The sequence below is a fragment of the Diadema antillarum genome, unplaced genomic scaffold (assembly GCF_040938485.1).
Source record: "Diadema antillarum isolate AM-2024a unplaced genomic scaffold, OU_Dant_1.0 scf00000114, whole genome shotgun sequence".
NCBI classification, from domain to species: domain Eukaryota; kingdom Metazoa; phylum Echinodermata; class Echinoidea; order Diadematoida; family Diadematidae; genus Diadema; species Diadema antillarum.
Window position 1 is genome coordinate 2,251,255 of NW_027271003.1, and position 19,424 is coordinate 2,270,678.

Here is a 19,424-nt window from a genome sequence, read left to right on the forward strand (position 1 = left end):
CTGGCCCTAATCCTAATCCTAATCCTGAACCTAATACTAACCCTAACCAAAACTCTTGACCATACACCTAACCCTAACCCTAATCTTTGGTCTAATCTCACCACTAGACAGTATTTAGCATGGGGGTAATTGCACTCTGGGGGTAATTGCCCGGATACGGTTCAAAGCAGTGAATGTGTTAACTGGTAATCAAAGAGCATAAAAGCCTAAGCTAGATAAATATGTCTTGATTCAAGACCCCAACCATGTTTGCACTAAAAAACAAACAATTTTGAGATGAGAATGGGTGTAGGTGAGCAGCGCCCCCTAGTGGTGGAAAGGATACGAATCTCCTCTGGGAAGCCCGTATCCAGGAAGTCCCTGATGGCCAGCACCTCTGCATGTAGACCCTCCTGGCTAAACAGGTTCTCCTGTTGAAGGGGTAAGACGAGCACAGGAGAGGCGAGGGGGGGGGGGGGGGTGGGAGGGGAGGTGAAGAGGTGGGAGAGGTACGTAAGGGGGAGAATGAGATCGATACAGAGTCAGAGAGAAAAAGAGATAGAGAGTTGTAGATGAAAGGTAGGAAGATAGCATTGGCAGGTAGAAAAAGGAACAATGAGAGATAGTTGTGTGAGAGATAAATGAGAAATAGATAAAGAAGAAGAAACGCAAGGAGGAGGGGAGATGGGTGAATACAGGAGAGACAGAGAAAGAGCATTCACATCACAACATTACATATGGTTACACATACACATGTACATACATGTAAAATACACATTTGAAAATAAAATGTACGAAGCACAACTGTAATAAAAACAATGCATATTAGATAAATACATGATATAAATAGCTCAGATATCTTTTCACCAAATATGAAGAATTTTTGGTAGAGTCTTTGATAAGATACTGTATACGCCATATATTTAGCGAGTCTACATTTTCGCAAATCGGAACTTCCGACGATTTTGCATCGTGGAGTCTGGTACCAAACAACGAAATGTATACTCGTACGTCACATTTATAGTGTGATCAGAGTCAACATTTTCGGGTGTCTTTAATTTTGCGAATAGCACCTGACCTGCAAAATTCATGAAAAATAAAAACCTCGCGAAATATTCAGCATATACAGTAATCAAATAAACTTTGCCTCACACATCACACATTCTTGTCTGTCTAGCATGAGGATTTTCTAACTCATCTGGGATCTTACCATCGGTAAGGTAGTAGCAGCATCAAATTTATTGAACACAGGATTGATTTAAAACCACTGAATGAGTCACATGATACTTGCAGTCATCAAGTAAGATATGTCCATCTTCAATAATGTTGCAACTCAAAGAGAAGAATCACTGATCCAAACGGCGCCCTCACCTGTTGAATGCCGTTCCTGAAGAGGTAATCTACCAGCATCCAAATCTCCTTTGGAATGTCATAACTCTTGAAGTCTGCAGCACTCTCCTTTACCTTGGCATTTTGTTCCTGGCACACCGAGAAAAAGAAAGAAAGAAAGGGGGGGGGGGATTAATTATAGAGTACCCAATGCAAGCAGCGCTGTGCAGGTAAAACACCAGCATTTTTGTCAAAAGCAAAACCATACGGCTACTGCTGGTAAGATGAAAGATGGGAGTCTTTCATATTTTCTGGTCCATAAGGAAAATGAGCAACCGAGGAGCAGCCAAATCATGAAGTGCGTACTCGCGTAAAAGTTCAAAAGTTCGCATAATACGGGCTATAAAAATGTTTCTTCAGTACACAAAGTCCACCATTACTAAGTGGGTCAATGGCAGCCCCCATGAAATCACTGACCCCATTGTAGAGTCCGCCCTCTAGTGGTGGGGAGGAGAAAAATCTCTTTGGGTTCAGTTCACTTTGGTTCCCTTTAGAGCACTACTCAAATGCACCCATGGACTATCAATCACAAGGTCCCAGGTTCAAATCCCCTGGCTGCCGCGGTTGTCTCCCTCGGCAAGGCACTCAATCCTCTCTGCCTAGTCATTCAAAAGTGACTTATAGCCATGGCTGTTTGCATACAAGCATTCACTACTTCCTTGGTGGTCACATGAAACAAATCAATTTAAATCAAATCATTTCAAATCATTTAAATTAAACAGTAATCCAATCTCTGAAATACATTGTACACGCAATAACCAACAGCAAGGTTGTGATGACCCCTATAGCTTGACCATTCAACTCACCAGGTCCACCACTTCCTGCATGGTCATCTCACTGATGGGCTCGTGCATCTTGACCAGCGCCTCGATGGACGCCCCGAAGCAGCTTGGCCGATAGCTACCACTTACTGTGATGTGATCATGTGGTCAAGGATGTCATAACAAGTGGAATTTTGCTTCCTGAGCTCTAAACATACACCTTGGAACAGTTTCAGTAGCACACAATTGTAGTCCCCGTTACACATGCTGACTTTCAACGATAAAAAGGGGAAGTTTCCCAAAACACATAATGGATTGACTAAATGCAGAAAGACTACTGAAGCAGTCATTGACATCCGAGGAAAACCTTACCATCCTGCAAAAGCCATTAGTTCTTGAAGTTTTATTTAATTCCATATGTTGCCCTCCTTACAATGTAGATGACAACACTACAATTTGTGATGTAATTACTTCAGAAAACGTCCCCATTAAGATGTAAACTTTTGATTCCAACACTGGCTTAGAAAAACATAAGACATATGCAATGCATCCTAGTGGGCACAAGAATAAAAAAATATTTTTTTTTTTCAGTTAGTTCTACTTATAAATACCTATGATAGGAAATCGCAATCACGACAATCAACATGGTTTCTACAGATTGCTACCACATAAGAAATCTCTCAACATCTTCCAAGAAACCTCTTTTTCTTTTTTTCTTTTGACTGTTGAATTTTGATGGCCAAAGTTACCAAGGTACTGCATAACGCTAGAGTAGATCCAGGTAGAGAACTGAGCAAAAATTTACAAATACACCTATGAAATTGCACAGACATCAGCTGACAAAAGGCAGCAGGTACTTCATGCTGTAAAGGATATATAGTAATCTTTGCCGTTCTCCAGGTGAAGAATCAGTATGTCCTCGGCTTTGTCGTGGCCGGTGTTGAACGCTGACGCCGTTGTCTTGTCGATGTATGCTGTAACCTTGACCTCCACCATGTCTCCTGTGGGGAAAAAAAGGAAATTACAGTGTCAGAGGAAGCAGCTAAAGAATGGCCCATTTAAGATCAATGCAGTCTTCTGAACAACCACAGAGCACTGCCTGCATTAATTTTCATTGCTCATACACATAGATACAACACAATGTGACCCCAATGATTTCCTACCACCAAATTTTTCCATGATAAGCAATCCGTGTCCATCCATGAATCAAGCTAACACATTGATCATGGAAAGAGATGGATACATCCACAAGAAAAAAACTTCAGGACATCACTGCACAATACCAAACACAAAGGGTGATTGCATAACATTAGTGATGAGAAAGTAATAACCATTTAGACATTAGTATGATAAAGAAATTTCACATAACATCATAAAAGAAACATCCTGCACAGGTGACAGAAAGGCCAAGCACATAACAAATTTGTTTAACCTGACAGATCCCTTAAATTCTCCTATGTCTAACAGTTTCCTTTTAGTGGTCACAATTACCAACCCATTAACATTCAGAGAGGCTGCTCTTCCAGTCATCCGAGTGATGCAGCCTCCTGTTGGGTCACACATGCTCTAAGAAAAGATGCATGTTTTTTTTACTAGCACTATGCACCGTCACTTTTATTGTACATTAGTGACATTTAAAATCATCCTGTTCACCATGTCACCTCTCACTGACGCACGACACTTCTACCATCCCGGGATAGTTTCAAGGAACTGCTGAAAGGGATTACTACTTCAAGGTTCAAGGTTCAAGTAAACAGTGCCTTTAAGGTCAATAAGGCAGAGCATCCCCCCGGAGGAGCTGACCAGCCTACCTGGCATCATGAACGTAGACTGGGGCTCCACCTTGAGCCAGGGCTTGCACGGCGACTTGTCATCCAGCTTGGCCACAAACTCAATCAGCGTGTTGACCTGTCCCGTGTTGGCCACCTCCACCATCTCGACCATCTCCTCCATGAAGCGCAGCTCACCAAGGTTCAACTTCACCATGGCAACGAGATGCAGAAGAAGAAAAGAAAAGGAAGATGTGACAAGTCACCAATGTCATGTCAGACTGGATGACTGCAAACGGTACACAGGATATTCTATTTAACTACTTTGACATTTTGGGTGTTTGACTGAGCACCACACGCAAAGATATTGGAAGATGGCGGCGGCACATTTACACACTGTTCTTTGAAACATATTAGGTAACATCTTGAAATGTGATTAGGCAATTATCAAATGAAATGTTAGGAAAAGCTTGATAGCATCGGTTGAGAATGATAAGGGCATTAAGTTGTCACTAAAGCCATCATAGTGTTAGTGACACCTTAATGCCATTATCATTCTCAACTGTAGATAGTTTCATTATCTGATCTTTGGTGGTGTGATACAGAGGGCAGCAAACTAAACAGATATGGCCTGACTCACACTTATACTGGCATCAGTAGAAGACAGATAACATTAGTTGTGGTTTTTCTCAAAGAAATATGATGCTTGATGGGCACAAATATTCTGAATATCTTAATTCCTAAGGACATTTCTTCTCATGACAAGAAGAGGAACAGATAATTGACAGACAAGGTATGGTAGAGAGAGAAAACTCACCTCATTCCTCCCAAGGGTGACTTGAGGCAGGGCCTCATTCTCCTGCTTGTCCAGTTTTCGTATCTCCTCCTCCACCACTTCCCTGAATTTCTTCTCGTCCACAACTTTCACCTGCAGCACAAGGAAAGAGGAGTAAATCATATTTGTATTCATCAAATTGATACTACCAAATATTCTACAGTTATAAAAGAATTGCTTTTACTATTATCAGACAAAGCTTTTTCAAGCACATAAAAGAGTACAACATCAGTGAATTACTAAACATCAGCTTGCTCCACCTGATGAGCATTTCACAAATTATTTGGTAGTCCAGCGGAAACTACATGATAGGTGATACATGGATGAAAAAAAAAGAAAAAAAAATCCCCAAATTATCTAATCTATGAGATTCCTTCACAATGAAATCTGCATACATTCACTAGACCTCCCAACCTTTCTGACTAAAAATAGGGATGATCTGGCTCAGAAGTAGGAAAGGGCAATTCCCATAGGATTGTGTAGTAAAATTATCAAGAAAAATAGGAAACACCTATCAAAACAAACAGTTGGGAATGGACAAAATTCTGACTCTTTCCTCCAAATTCAGAATGGTTGGGAGGTCTGCACTCAGCCAAAAAGTATAAATCAAATGTATACTTGTACCATTCAACCTCCATACAGAATTTGAATCCTCATAGTATTGCATTCCATTTTTTAACTGTACGATAGGAAATAGATGTTACAAGGAAAAAACAAATCTCCCAAGTTCTCACCCCTATATCATAGAGGGCGCTGACGGGTTTGTGGTCACTCAGCTTCAGCTTCATGTGACTCCGGTAGACCTTCTGGGCGATGCGGTCGCCACGGTGAAGGATGCGATCACACCAGGCAGGCACACGCTGTTTCTCACTGGATTGGAACAAGGATATAATGTTTATGTTTTATACAAAATTACATGACAACTTATCAAAACACTTCTTATATTTGTCCGTCTAAATTCTCCTGAATGAGCACACCAACTCATCAATTGTATGGTTTAAAGCATTGTTTCACAACAAATGCCAGATGCTTCAAAGTATCTGCAGAGCTTACAAATTCTATAACATGTTATGATGCAGATCTACATACAATGTACAACTTGTATGTACAGACTCTTCCTACGTCCAACACAAGTCTTTTCTTTTTTTTCTCTCTCTCTATTGCTGTTGATGATTTTTTTAAAACCTTATATGAAAGTTTGTCATGGCTGAGAAAGCACAAGAAGACATTAGTGAGTCAGGGAAACAGACTGAACATTCCTCAACTTATCAACAATCCTTGAAGAAATTGAGCTCTCACGCCAGTTTCTTTAGAATGAAAACTTTAGACTTTTCTCCTTAGGTAGAAAAGTTGATTTGTAGTTGTGTTGTTGTTTCTTCTTGAAATTGAATGCAAAGAAAGGACCCAGGTTTCTCCCTCGTTCTTCTTGCTTTTGGAGCTCCATGCTTGAAAAAACAAAACAAACTGACAAAAAAATACACACACACACACAAATAAACTAAACTGCCCTGACACATCTCAATGAGGGGAGTTCTAATGCAATTACAATATTTCACAAAGTAACTCTTATTCATCCCCCCCCCCCCCCCCCCCCATGGAGTACTACCTCTTATCCTTTTGTGTATGTCTTGATTTTTTTTTTTTTTTTCTGTTCCTGGATGACACCATTAAAAAGGCAAAGCAGCTCCGGAGTCCCTTACCTGTTGTCCCACTCATCTGATCCCGAGTTGTACTTGTAGGTGGGTCTGAATCCTATGGGCCCCTCCTGAAAGCCTGCAAAGACTCTCTGGTATTCCCGCTGTCTGTTTAGCTTCAGGACAGGGGTGGATAGAAAAAAAAAAATGTCAAGTTTGGTTGAGAGAAGAACACACATAACACTACATTACTACTCCCCTAGTAATTGCTCAAAGAGGGCATGTATGACAAAAGGTCTACAATTTGCTATGCAACTAAAATCCTCCAGCAGGAATTCACACATTTGCAGTTCAAAGCCGTTGTCCATCATGTGCATGTTCCATTCTGCATCACCTTCCAGTGGTGTGCTATTATCTTTCTTAGGGCCTTGTCTATGCAAATATTTTGTTCATAAATTTCAACAGTTGCGAACGTGCAGTCCATCATTTCACACAAATGCAAAGCACAGTAAACAGTATTTCACACAGACGTGGATGAAAGCAAAACCATCCCTTTTCTCCTTACCTGATCTTGCATCAGCAGCTCTTTGTATGAATTCTTTTCCACTAGCATCTTGACTGATTCTACTGGAATGTCGCTGATGCGGTAGTTCAGGTCCCCCATCCAGATGACAACACTGCAACAGAGAGCATGAGCGGCATTGATCACTCTACAGTATGTCCCCCAAAAAATTACGATCAGATTTTTGCATTGATAACTCCCAATATGATTAAACTGTCTATATGCTACTTCAGGGTCTTAAAATGCAACATCTTAGCTCTATCTGGCAGAAAAAAACTGGAAATGTCGCTATGGCGACTGATGCCTCCGCCATAATGCATGATTCTCCCAATAGGTGTATAGTACAATGTCTTTACAATGTGTGATGACAGTTTCACATAACTGGCAAAATATTGAAATGACAGGTTTGTCAGAAATATCTTGAATGTTCACTTTCCTTGAACTAGGTTTGCTATAATTGTCTATGAAAGAGTTCAGGTACATGTATTTGGGGAATTGAGGATTTTTACTTAACTTCTGACTGACCCTTTATAAGTTTATGCATTGGGTAATTTTAAAGGTATGAAGAAAGAGTGTAATAACAGTGCCAAATAGATTTTTTTTTTGCATTAAAGCCTTGCTTTGACCCTTAACCTTTGACCCTCTGGCAGGAAATTTCCAAGAGAATCTCCATTAGGTAATACATGTACATATTGTATATTGAATTTTAAAAATGATAATGCAAGCATTGCATATACATACTAGTTTATGAGGGAAATAGTAAAATATTGAGGAGTTGACCATGACCTTTGACCCCCTGACTATTGACCCATGACCCCTATATTCCCTAGATAATCCCTGCTAGTCAGTACATGCATATGTACCAAGTTCCATGAAGATACATTGAACCACCTGCGAGAAAAGTAAAATTGTAACATTTTCACCTTAACCTTTAACCTTTTGACCTTTGACCTTGACATGAAACTCTCTCTGGAGAATCTTTATGCAATAGTATATGTCTACACTAAGTTTCAAGAAAATACCTTTGGGCATGGCATGGATATGGGGGAAATAGCAACATTTTTAGCATTTGACCTTGACCTTTTGACCTTTGACCTCTTGCCAATGTCACTAAAATCTACTCAACTGATTGCCCCATCATAAATCATCCTTGGACCAAGATTGGGGAAAGCTGCTCCATCCAGTTTTGATTTATCACATAAACAGATAAATTTTAGGATTTGACCTTGATCTTTGACCTTTGACCTCTGTCCGATTTCACTCAAAAATCAGTCAAGTAATTGTCCCACCATACATTATCCTCGGACAAAGTTTGGTAAAATTTGCGTGATCCAGTCTGGAGTTATCGCGTATACAGATACAATTTCATGATTTGACCTTGACCTTTGACCTTTGGTCGATTTCACCCAAAATCTAATCAAGTAATTGCCCCATCATACTTTATACTTGGACCAAGTTTGGTAAAATTCCAGTCAATATTACTCAAGTTATCGCGTAAATGAATGCGGACGGACGTACGGACGTACATACGGACGGATGGACAACCCGAAAACATAATGCCTCCGGCACCACTTCGTGGCGGAGGCATAAAAAACATTCAATTTGGTTAAGTGGTCACAGAGAAATGTGGATTATTTTAAAGCATGTCATGAGTCTGATTCTTCTAAGTTTAGCACTTGGATGCTCGAAACTGCATATCAATGTGTGAACATAATGGACAGAACTTGGAGGGAAGGGATTCCTGACATGCTCTACAAAACTCCTCATTTCTCTTTGACCACTGAAGCAAATTGGATGAGGTTTTCTGGAAGATGTGGGCAATAAATTATATTACCCTGAAATTGTATTTGGATTGATTCACTATTTTTAAAGCTATCACTGTGGAGGGTCTCGTTATAATTTTTTTTTTTTTTCTTGGGGGGGGGGGAGATATGGTATACTAAAATATGTACTGCATTGACGCTTACTGAACAGAAGCCATCTCTGGTCTGTAGAGATTAAATGCGACTGGAAGAAAGCAGAATTCACATTGCACTTTCATCCTGGGTTAGGATTTTAACTAACAATAAGAGTACAAATACGAAATAATACATTTGACAATGATGATGATGACGATGGCAATGATGGCGACAACGACAGCAACAACAATGAAAAGAAGACAAAGAAACACATCAGTCATTCCTGGTGATTGTGGTACAACAAGTATATCGATATCACACGACTGACAATATGAATGACATGGTCTGTGGTAAATACCAGACAAAATTCACATCACGGTCACGTTATGCTATCTGCCCAATTGATCAAACTCACTCTAATCAACTGAAGCTTATTCACTTAACAGTTTGAGGTCTGTGTGACAATAATGCAATGTGATGGTATCTTCTAGTTGAAAGCACTTTCATGCTTCCATACCCCTGGTTCTTTTTGATATCATCCTTGTAATCATGCCACAGCTATCACTTTAGAAACACCTGAGTTCTTGTTGCTTTAATGAAAAAGACTAGGGGAAATGTAAAGGAAAAAAAAATGCATGAAAACTCCTGAGAGCAGGTGGCAAGCCTAATGCCTGTCATGAATATTTGAGCGACGAAGCACAGAGATGGAGCATTGACATAACGAGGGCGACATTCATGAGGCCATGAAAGAGAGGGGAGATGGTGTTGCCATGGCAACTCACTCGTGCTGCATAACGCCCAGGGGCTGGCGGTTCTCCCGCTCGAACTTCATGCGGGCGCAGATGTCGTGGTAGTCCTGGTTACGCCTCTCGAACTCCTCCATGTGGGCCGCGAGATGCGAGTTGATGAAGCAGAAGGAGGTGTTGTGGAAGTTGAACCTCACCGCCACAGCTCCCTTGTTACCCTGGAAGGAAAGGAGTTTAAAGGTACAGTCACATCTTCAGAGGTTAATCAAAGAAGAAATATTGCTCCTCAGTGTTTTCTTGTCACCCTGAGGTTGCCTCAGAGCAGAGAGTCCAATTCCTACATCAGGCACCAATACCTGATGATGATGATTTAAAAAGAGAAATGAAATGCACGGGAAAGAAACAATACTGAACTCCTTTAATTACAGACAGCTCACAACAGCCATCATAATGTACAGTATTCATGCCTGTGTTTATTACCACTGCACAGTCCATATATATCACAAGCAGTTTTGTTTTCTTCTTCTTTTTATTTCTTCAATAAGGACTATATTAAAAGATTATAAGTGTATGATCTAATATTATGTGTATCAAATCAACGATGCAAAGTTTGATGATAAAAACGGCATTTCCCCCTTTTAAGGGCACGAGGACTTTTTTTGGAAAAGCAATCACCTGATCACCAATGCCTCTGAATTTTTAATTGGCTGATGCAGGCAAGCAGTATGCGTGATGTCAACTTGTGACCACAGTCCACTGAGCCTCCAAACACTCATTGCAAATTGTTCACTGCGTTTTTGCACATCTCCTTAAATATGAATATGCATTTTAAGTTTTCCCCTCCCATCTCATTAATATTTACATTTCTCCTCACAACAAGCAGGCATAGACAGGAATCATTGTGTGAAGAGCGAACTCTCTAATTCAGCTTTATTAAAGAAACTATGAAAATATGACAAAACCATTACAAATTATATGTAACGGGTAAATAGGAGTCACTTGGTGACTAATTTTTTATAATAAAACTATTGTGATGTAATTTTACCATGCACACACACAAAAACAAACAAACCCCAGATTGCGCAAATCTCTCATCAAATTCGAGTTTCCATCAACTAACGATTAACACTCTAAGAAATCACTACTCCTCATATCATCACATAACACAACGCATTGAAACAAATAAGAATAACACAAAAGATTTATATTGTTTGTTTTATGTTAGTATTGTCTGGGGCAAATTATTTGTTGTATAGGGTCCCAATTTTTTTTTTTCTCTCTCTCCTCTTTCTTTAAAACACACACACATAACACAAAATGACACACACACACACACACACATACACACACACACACACACACACAAAGAAAAATTATATGCTCTGAAGTTTTATTTTTCATCATTTTCATCTCACATGATGATAATACTTGACAATAGTGATAGCACACTTACAGAGCTCTTTTAATGTTGTCTGGGGTAAAGGGGGTGGGGGAGATATTTCTGATATAAGTGGTTATAAATCCTGGAGTTCAGACCTGATGTTTCTCTACTATAAGTACATCTAAACTCACCATTTTACCCATAATGCCTGTGCCCACAGTTTCCGCGATGACGTCGTCAATGTAGGGAAAGTGCCTCTCCAAAATGAATACAAGCAGCATCATGCCCACGAGACGGATCAGTTTGATCTGATGGGACCATCAAAGGTGAAAGGTCAAAATGAAATCAGTACAAACGCAATGGCAAGCACAGTGCCGTGAACACCAAAACCACCACAACACTTGAAATAACACTGTTAGTTTTTATTCGGGTTTAGTCCTGCTCAAGTACCATTGAGCATGATCCATATATGGCATATGGCATCAGCATCGTGAAAGTGAAATTGCATGTCAAATTGATGCATTGGGATAGGAACTATTCTAGATGACAACTCCTTTTTGTTTGTATGCGGACAGCTTGTTGCCTCATTACAGATGTATTTATGTCGTCAGAAAATGTTACATTGCAACAGTGAATTCTAATTCTATCTGTGAGCGTCAGAATGCGTGTGTAGCTAAATGTTGGCAAATTGAATGTCATTAGGGGTATACTTAAATTTTGTTCAGTGTTAATGCCTCAGCCGACAATGTGTTGCACAGCTCAATTAGATAATGTACTGGAGGATGATGTAGTACAAACATATGTGTAGAGTAATATGCATAATTGATTCATCAGGAACGATTATCAAAGTGGATACAAGTTTAAAGGTAGGGAATCCCATTTGCATGCCTTAAATGAAGAGTTGTATAAACACAGTGGTATGTTTAGGAGAGCATCATTTTAGAAACTCCCATAAAGTATTGAAAGTGGAAGCTAACATTTAGTACATTTTTATTGACCGTTAGATTTTGAATTGAATTCTTTTCGGGGCTCACCGTAAATTCCAGTACATTACTAGGCTACCTTTGCAGACCCATGCACTGCATGTGTGTCCATCATGTATATTTTGTGAATAAAGTTCATCAAAACGTACAAACATTTCTATATACATTCTTGCCACACACTCTATATGTTATTACATCAGCTCTCATACTTTTAGATTTGTGTTTATAGATAAGAAAAATACAGAAGACTGCAACAAAAAGGCTTGAGTGTGGCTGACACATAGAACTAGTGAGTAGTTGAGTTTTGTGCATTATTCAAATTGTAGATAACTGTTGACTTTCAAATTTCTTAGCAGTAGCCTAAACAAGTCCCGTGAGGTTCAAATTTAATGTTTTGCTGCATTTTGGGAGTTCTGTAAAAGGTATCCCCTACCTTTAATATGGACTAAAAGGGTATTGGTCTGAAAGTGTAATAATTCCGAGAGTCAATAGAGAAGGGGCTCATTTTGTTTTGTTTTGTTTTTCTCTTGTCATTTTCTATCTGACAAGATGGCTGGATAGCCCATATTCAGCTGCACTAGCTGGTCTTCCATGGGGTCAAGTTGTATAGTATGTACGTACAATACTTAGGGCGGACCACTTCCACAGGCTAGTATACACCCTGCCCCCTCAATGAACAAGGCGAGATCTTTTACAAGACAGTGTGGGTTGTAGATCTCACACATGGGACCTTAATTTTATGTTCTGTCCAAGGGGCTGGAAGCTTGGGGGACATTACCTTGACGTAGATCCCGTCTTGGTGGAGGCACATGACGACCCTCTTATGCCACTCCTCCTCCCTGATGGAGTCGTTGAAGAGGAACGCCTCCTTGCTCAGATCCAGCTCCTGGAACCCAATGGCGTACATGTCTGGGGGTCGGGGATCGGCAGCCAGCCAATGCCGCAGGTCCTCCGTCGCCCCCTTGCCGTTGACATTCCACGTGCCGACAAACACCCTAGGAGGATGATTTTGGGGATGACAAAGGCTTAACTGGATAGAGATTTGCAGTTTACAATTAAACATGCATGTGGCCTCTTACCATGTCAGATTCATAAAACAGCCTGGCATAGGTCTTGTACTTTCAGCATTTCTGAACATTCCAGACCATATCCCACATTTTCTAAAGACATACATGTATCATTTCTCTCACATGAATTTTAAATACCTCCACATAAACATTTGATAAACAGTCGAAAAGGTGGCTACCAAATACACACTGCATTGAGAAAATCAGCTTTGAAGTTAAGATTCAGTTAAATGTGCAAAAGACTGTGCATAGAAATAGAATATATAGGTCAATTTAACCCATCAAGCAACATTACCACGTTTCACAATATCTAAAGAGCTTCAGGTTACAAAATGTTTCCGTCGTTGAAATTGGAAGAAGATGAATTCAAGATTTCAAATTTTTGATCTTTGAAGAGAAAATAGGATTGTTTCCATCCGATGGCCTTCATGGATCTGTTGAATCACACCACCTACCTGAAATCATGAGGAAAGGTGTACTCGTCCTCTCTCCTCTTCAGAATCTCTTCCCGGATTCCTGCAGGCTTGAAGGGTTTGATGGAGGCATAGCCCTGCTTGTCTATCTCTGGGTTTGAACTCCTGGGGTAGAGATTGAGAGAGGGAGAAGTAACATGGGTGTGGTGGGGGAAGGGGTTAAAGCAGGGCCCCATTTTATCTACAGATATAACTGATAATAAATTTCCCTTACACACAGGCTGCCATAGACTAGTGATAGAAATCAACTATATAATCAATCATAACTCTTCATAAAACGGGGCCCTGGGGCCCTTTTCATAAAACTTGGTATCACGGACAAGTTGTCATAGTTGTTTTAACCCTATTCTAACTGGGGGGTCAAATTGACCCCCCCCCCCCAACATTTCGCGCCACGATTCCGCAACGCGCAAAGATTTTGCCGTGGCGTTTCATGACTTTTTTCATTGAAGTCTCCCGCATATTTTGAGACCAAATTTGCGATGTCCGGGTACACCGTTCTGAAGTTACGCATTGTTTTGCATATGCATGTCAACCCCAAAACAGCTCAAATTCATGATTTTGTGTGCAAATCCAATGCAAATTGTGTTTTTTTGTTTAAATGATATAAATTAGATTATTTCAACTTTTAACCATTGAAATTAATCAATTCTAATGTAGATCAGCTTGGAAAAGTGCCTGCAACAAATTTTGGCCAAAAAACAATAGAAAAGGAAAGGTCGAAAAAACAATAAAATACACAAGAAATTAACAAAACAATACAAAACAAAAGAAACTGATTTTGATTGCGCTATTTTTTTATAAGAAAATTGTTCGATATGTCTTGAGGAACTCTGACATAAAAATTTAGCAATCCTTCAATCTTTTTAATGGAGTTATAGGTGAAAATATGATTTCATGCGTAAATTTGCATAATTAATTTATCAAAAAATATAAAATCAAATTTTTTCTATTGTATGACCATATAATCTTGTAGTTGACATCCGGCTCTATGTACAGGCAAAATTTACAAATTGACCCCCCCCCCCCCCCCCGTAAAAACTTGGTCTCAAATAGCCCAGTTAGAATAGGGTATAAGCTACTGAAATCCTTGCATCTGATTGGCTGAGAGCAACTTTGTCACAGAAATGTGGCAGTTGTCACTGATAACAAGTTTTATGAAACGGAACCCTGGTATATCAAGTGAACAGGGTGTGATGACAAATATGAGCATGGTCTTCTTTATCAAAGGTAGCATGTTGCCACTGCTCCATCAGAGGGCCCTGCCTTGTAAATCACTACCCTAGTCGTTTTGAGGTACCTGTTCACATACCTGGGTTGAGAGGGACATGGTGGGTATAAATATCTTGTTCAAGGACGTATGTGTAAGCATTAGATGGGATTTGGATCTTGGACCGAAAGTCAAGTGTTTTAATCCGCCATGCCACAAACCCCTCCCCCCCCCCCATATCTATGAATGGATTTATGATGAATGCAGATTGTAATACTCCATGTGAATCACCAGATGTGGCTCCTGCTGTGAATCCTGGGATGGCTTCATTTGGGGACTCCTGGTTCTGCCACCACAGCAAGACTACTTCACCACCAAATTCAAATTCGATGCCGACATGTACCTTTCATAGGTTTCACAGGTTCTTCATGACAACCACATAGCTTGCCCCACTCTTGTCCACCATATCGTCGGTTGAGAATGAGAAGGGCGTTCAGTTATCTCAAACACAATGGCCCGAATTCACGAAGGTGGTACAAATGAAACCGTGATTTAAATCATGGACAAAAACCATGGAGCCTCAAGTGTCGCATGGAATATTTCGGTACGAAATCAGTCATTGCGTCGATGAAATGATTATTTTGTAACGAAATGACAACATTTTGTAACTAAATGAACATTCCGTCCACGAAATGACAATTTCGCTAACGAAATATTCCATGCGACACTTGGCGCTCCATGGTTTTTGTCCATGGTTTAAACCATGGTTTCATTTGTACCACCTTCGTGAATTCGGGCCAATTGGTTTAGTGGCGACTGAACATCGTTCTCATTCTCACCTGATGATATAGCAAAAACTAATATTTGTACAGGCAAACTGGATGACAAGTATCAAAATGCACTTGGTATCTACAGGCAGATGGAACAGCTTGTTACCTGCTCCTCTAGAGGAAAAATATCCATAAATTTGAATACATCACTTAATCTCGACACTCTTTATCCAGTGCCTACAGCTACAATTGTAACAATTATTTATGAATAACTTCTTTCATAGATCCATAACAAATCTTAACATCATCATGATGGGAGGAAAAGCAAAATTTTCTTACGTCAGTAACGACGACTTTGATGTCGTCTCCTGGAATTTGTGCCCATCCAGGTCGGTGTAGAATGTACTATTCGTCGGCTCCTGGAAATGGTCGTCTTGAATGAGCATGCCGCCGTTGCTGTTGAGCACCATGCCGGCAAAGTTGTCCTCGAACCCTGGCGTCACTCCGACTTTGTCTACACCTTGGTGAGAGTAGAAGAATGTGGGCAGGCGCCACGAAAGTGCACATCTAATTCTGAATCTCGACTCACGTCACACAACTATAGACTCATAACAGTATGGTATGTGTCACTACGCACAAGATAGATCAACTCACTAGTAATTAAGGTAGCATGTAAAAACATTCAGTTTGTTACTATCTTGAATGTAGAATACCATCTGGGATGGTGTATCACAAATCTTTGATGTCACAGGTGTATAATGATGAAGGCATTCAGAGCCAAACTGATCTTGCTCTATACATTTATCACAAAATTTGCTGTCAGTGGATGTGAAAATTGCAAATCTTGAGATAAGGTGTGAATCTGTTTCACTGAATTGAGACCAGCTTTGGATAAATCACCATGGTAACACAAAATAACCATGCAAAACATGAAAAGATGAATGATCAAATACCTTTATGCCCTAGACTCTGACTTACCAGCTGTGTCTACTATTGAAGCTCCCTCAAGAAAACATCACTTCTTAAAGTTGTTTTTTCCCCCTTGCTCTTGCTAGATTTTCTTGAAATATGGTCTTTTCAACATGGATGAATCTGCCAGTTTGCAGAAAAAGTTGCATTTGGATTGGAAGCTGCCATACACAAGGCTCTGAAGCACAGGAAAACCACAGGACAGAACATTTGATGACAATCTATGCCCAAATAACTGCGAGGCAGTAGCTGAGACAGAAAGGAGAAGAAGATTTATGTAGTCCCACTAACAGATATTGATGCTGCCCACAATGCTTTGTGTGACACAGGACAAGTGAGAGACAGAGAGAGTGGAAACACAGCATCTACAGGAGACAAAGCATAGAGCACCGCCTTGTTGCTACTTACTAGATGTCGAAGATGATGATGAGGATGATGATGAGGATGATGTCGAAGACGATGACGACCCCTCGTTATTCCCATAGTCCTGTGACACGTGCCAAGCTATAGAGAAAGTTGATAGCACATTGTCTTGAGAGTGTCACCAGTTTTTATGAATCTCTAGCACCACCCGCTAAAGCTTGTGATCTAAGTGAAAAGTCATCCACCTCCAAAGTGGTCAGGCCTGAAAGCCACAACCTTCACTAGCAAGTCTGACCTCATGCACTCTGTTGTTCATCTACATAGATGGGCTTCAACGCTTCCAAAAGTATGTAATTTTTTTTTAGGCAGGTCTAACATTGCCCATTACATGTGGGTGACCTGACTGGGAATTCACCCGTATCTGAAATTAACAGGCTTGGAAGTCACACCCCTCCCTAGTGGCTTGACTTCAATCATCACTTGCTGTTTCAGAAGTTTGGTGTGGTAAAAACTTTTGAAAGATTTCATTCAAATCACTAGCTTAGAGTATGATAATGAAGCTGGATTACAAGAAGGTTGCTATATGTCTGAAAAGCTGGTAGCTTGAATGACCAACTACTTTGAAGGTAGATACAAAGTTTTGGGATTTTAAAAAAAAATCCATAAATGGAGTGACAGTGAAAGACTTTCTTCATACAAGGCATCACAACGGAGAGCTGTAGACCATATAATTTTCAATAGATTAGAATTCATGCTAGAAAGATGTTGTACATCTTTATGTAAATGATTGTGCTATAAGAGGTGACAATGGAATAATTCTTGACCTAAAGTCATCATGGCAGAAATTAAAGGCAGCCTTGGCGTTACTTTACATGAAGCATGCAGCATAATATACATGACAAAACATGCAAGCAAAGAAGATACATGTACATGCAAAATATGTAAGATCAGATAAAATATGTGCAATAAAGAAGATGTACATGCAGCATAATATACATGTTAACAGACAAGCATAGGTCGTGAAAAATATCAAGAACATGTAACAGCATACAGCCATTATAAAAAAAAAAAAATTAAGCAAGAAGAGCATGTATTATTGACATAGAAAACTGATAAAACATGGCACAAAACAGAACAGTGAAAACACGGAGCAGAGTGAATACATGTAAGGAATTTCTTTTAAGTAACGATTCACGACCCGTACGCACACTGTGTACAATGCTCTGTTTTGGCTGATAATCCCAGGATAACAGATCTGTGATGATACAATCATATCAATGTGATGTGTAGTGTCACACAAACACACAACAAAATCCAACTTGATCTTCACATGCGAACCTGTCTTTACAGAATGCATAACATATTTGAAACTAGTGGAATGAGATGAAAAGGTATCTGGATTACAATACAAGAAAAGGTCCATACTAGAACTGTTCTTTGCATTCCAGTATATCATCCTAAGCCATTCTTGGCAAAAACATGTTTTTTTGTTTTTTTTTTGTTTTAACAAAACAAAACAACACAACACAAAACAGAACAAAACAAACTATATCTGCATAAAATGGACCTCACCAACCAGAGGGCAGATGAAATGTTTTGACAAGTTCTGATTCACAGTCATAAAGAAGACTTCTTATGAACAGAAAATGAACACACCTTTCCCAAAGGTCACTTGACCCTGAGCTGACCTCCAACACTGGCATGGGTCACACTCCATAATGTTTAGCCTCTAGTCTTGTATAGTTGGTTAATCCACCTTCTGCAAGTAACCCCCTCCCCCAACACGTCATCCACAAAGTTCTTTGTGGCAACCCATGGTCCAGCCACTGCTGACACATTGTCCACTAATCTCCATGAAGATTAACCCATTGAGGAAGGGCTGATTTTGCTAAAACACGCATTTGCCTGAGTATGCTCGGGACTCATCGTTAATGGGTTAAAATTACTAGCTCTCTCTTGATAACTGTGTGGTGGCAGTCATACACAAGCAGACTATGATCAGTCGGTAGTGTAGCTGATAAGTGCAAATATGCAAGCAATGTCAGCATGATCTTGCACGATTCGACAATAGACTCAATAGGAATGATAGCATCTCCCTGGACTCATTTCATTTTGCTTTGCAATTACCCTTTCAGCCTAATAGTATGATACAACTCGCATATTCAGTTGCCATGGCAACAACTGAAGAGCTTTCAGCTGATTGGTTGTTGCCCAGCTGCATATCATAGAAAGCATTAACACTGTATATACATCACATCGCATATGTATTGAGCTGTTTCATGAAGTGGGAACAAGTATGCCATGGCATTACATCAATATCTGCTTGTTATCATCAGTATGTGTAGGGTGGGGTGGGGTGGAAGAGGTGGGGGGGGGGGGGAACACATTCCCCACCCAAACAAACCTCAAGGGCCCATCGTAATAAAGACATGTGCATCTTAATCACTGAACCTTGGCATAGCATGCACACTCACATTTCCTGAAGTCTCCTCACCAAAACAAACTAAGCCATTCCTCATCCCCAAACCCACCCTACGGAACAAGACAGCAACTATACCACTGACTAGTCTCAAAATTTCCCCTCTGTAGGACCAAATGTGACCGCAAAACTAAAAACCCACAAAAAGTCACACAT

At 40.0% G+C, this 19,424-nt stretch overlaps 1 protein-coding gene across 1 annotated transcript in view; it reads right to left on the bottom strand.

The window, feature by feature from the left end:
* Nucleotides 1-19,424, bottom strand: part of LOC139719728 (inositol polyphosphate 5-phosphatase OCRL-like) — a 45,702-nt gene that overhangs the window by 3,152 nt on the left and 23,126 nt on the right. Inside the window, exons 7-21 of the mRNA XM_071631120.1 lie at nt 16,835-16,930; nt 15,797-15,977; nt 13,460-13,582; nt 12,716-12,932; nt 11,146-11,262; nt 9,610-9,791; nt 6,933-7,044; nt 6,434-6,543; nt 5,468-5,603; nt 4,716-4,826; nt 3,941-4,106; nt 3,006-3,130; nt 2,175-2,285; nt 1,351-1,458; nt 326-410 (exon numbers count right to left, since the gene is read on the bottom strand). Of these exons, the coding sequence (XP_071487221.1) occupies nt 326-410; nt 1,351-1,458; nt 2,175-2,285; nt 3,006-3,130; nt 3,941-4,106; nt 4,716-4,826; nt 5,468-5,603; nt 6,434-6,543; nt 6,933-7,044; nt 9,610-9,791; nt 11,146-11,262; nt 12,716-12,932; nt 13,460-13,582; nt 15,797-15,977; nt 16,835-16,930 (1,980 nt within the window). The remainder of the gene's footprint in view (nt 1-325; nt 411-1,350; nt 1,459-2,174; nt 2,286-3,005; nt 3,131-3,940; nt 4,107-4,715; nt 4,827-5,467; nt 5,604-6,433; nt 6,544-6,932; nt 7,045-9,609; nt 9,792-11,145; nt 11,263-12,715; nt 12,933-13,459; nt 13,583-15,796; nt 15,978-16,834; nt 16,931-19,424) is intronic.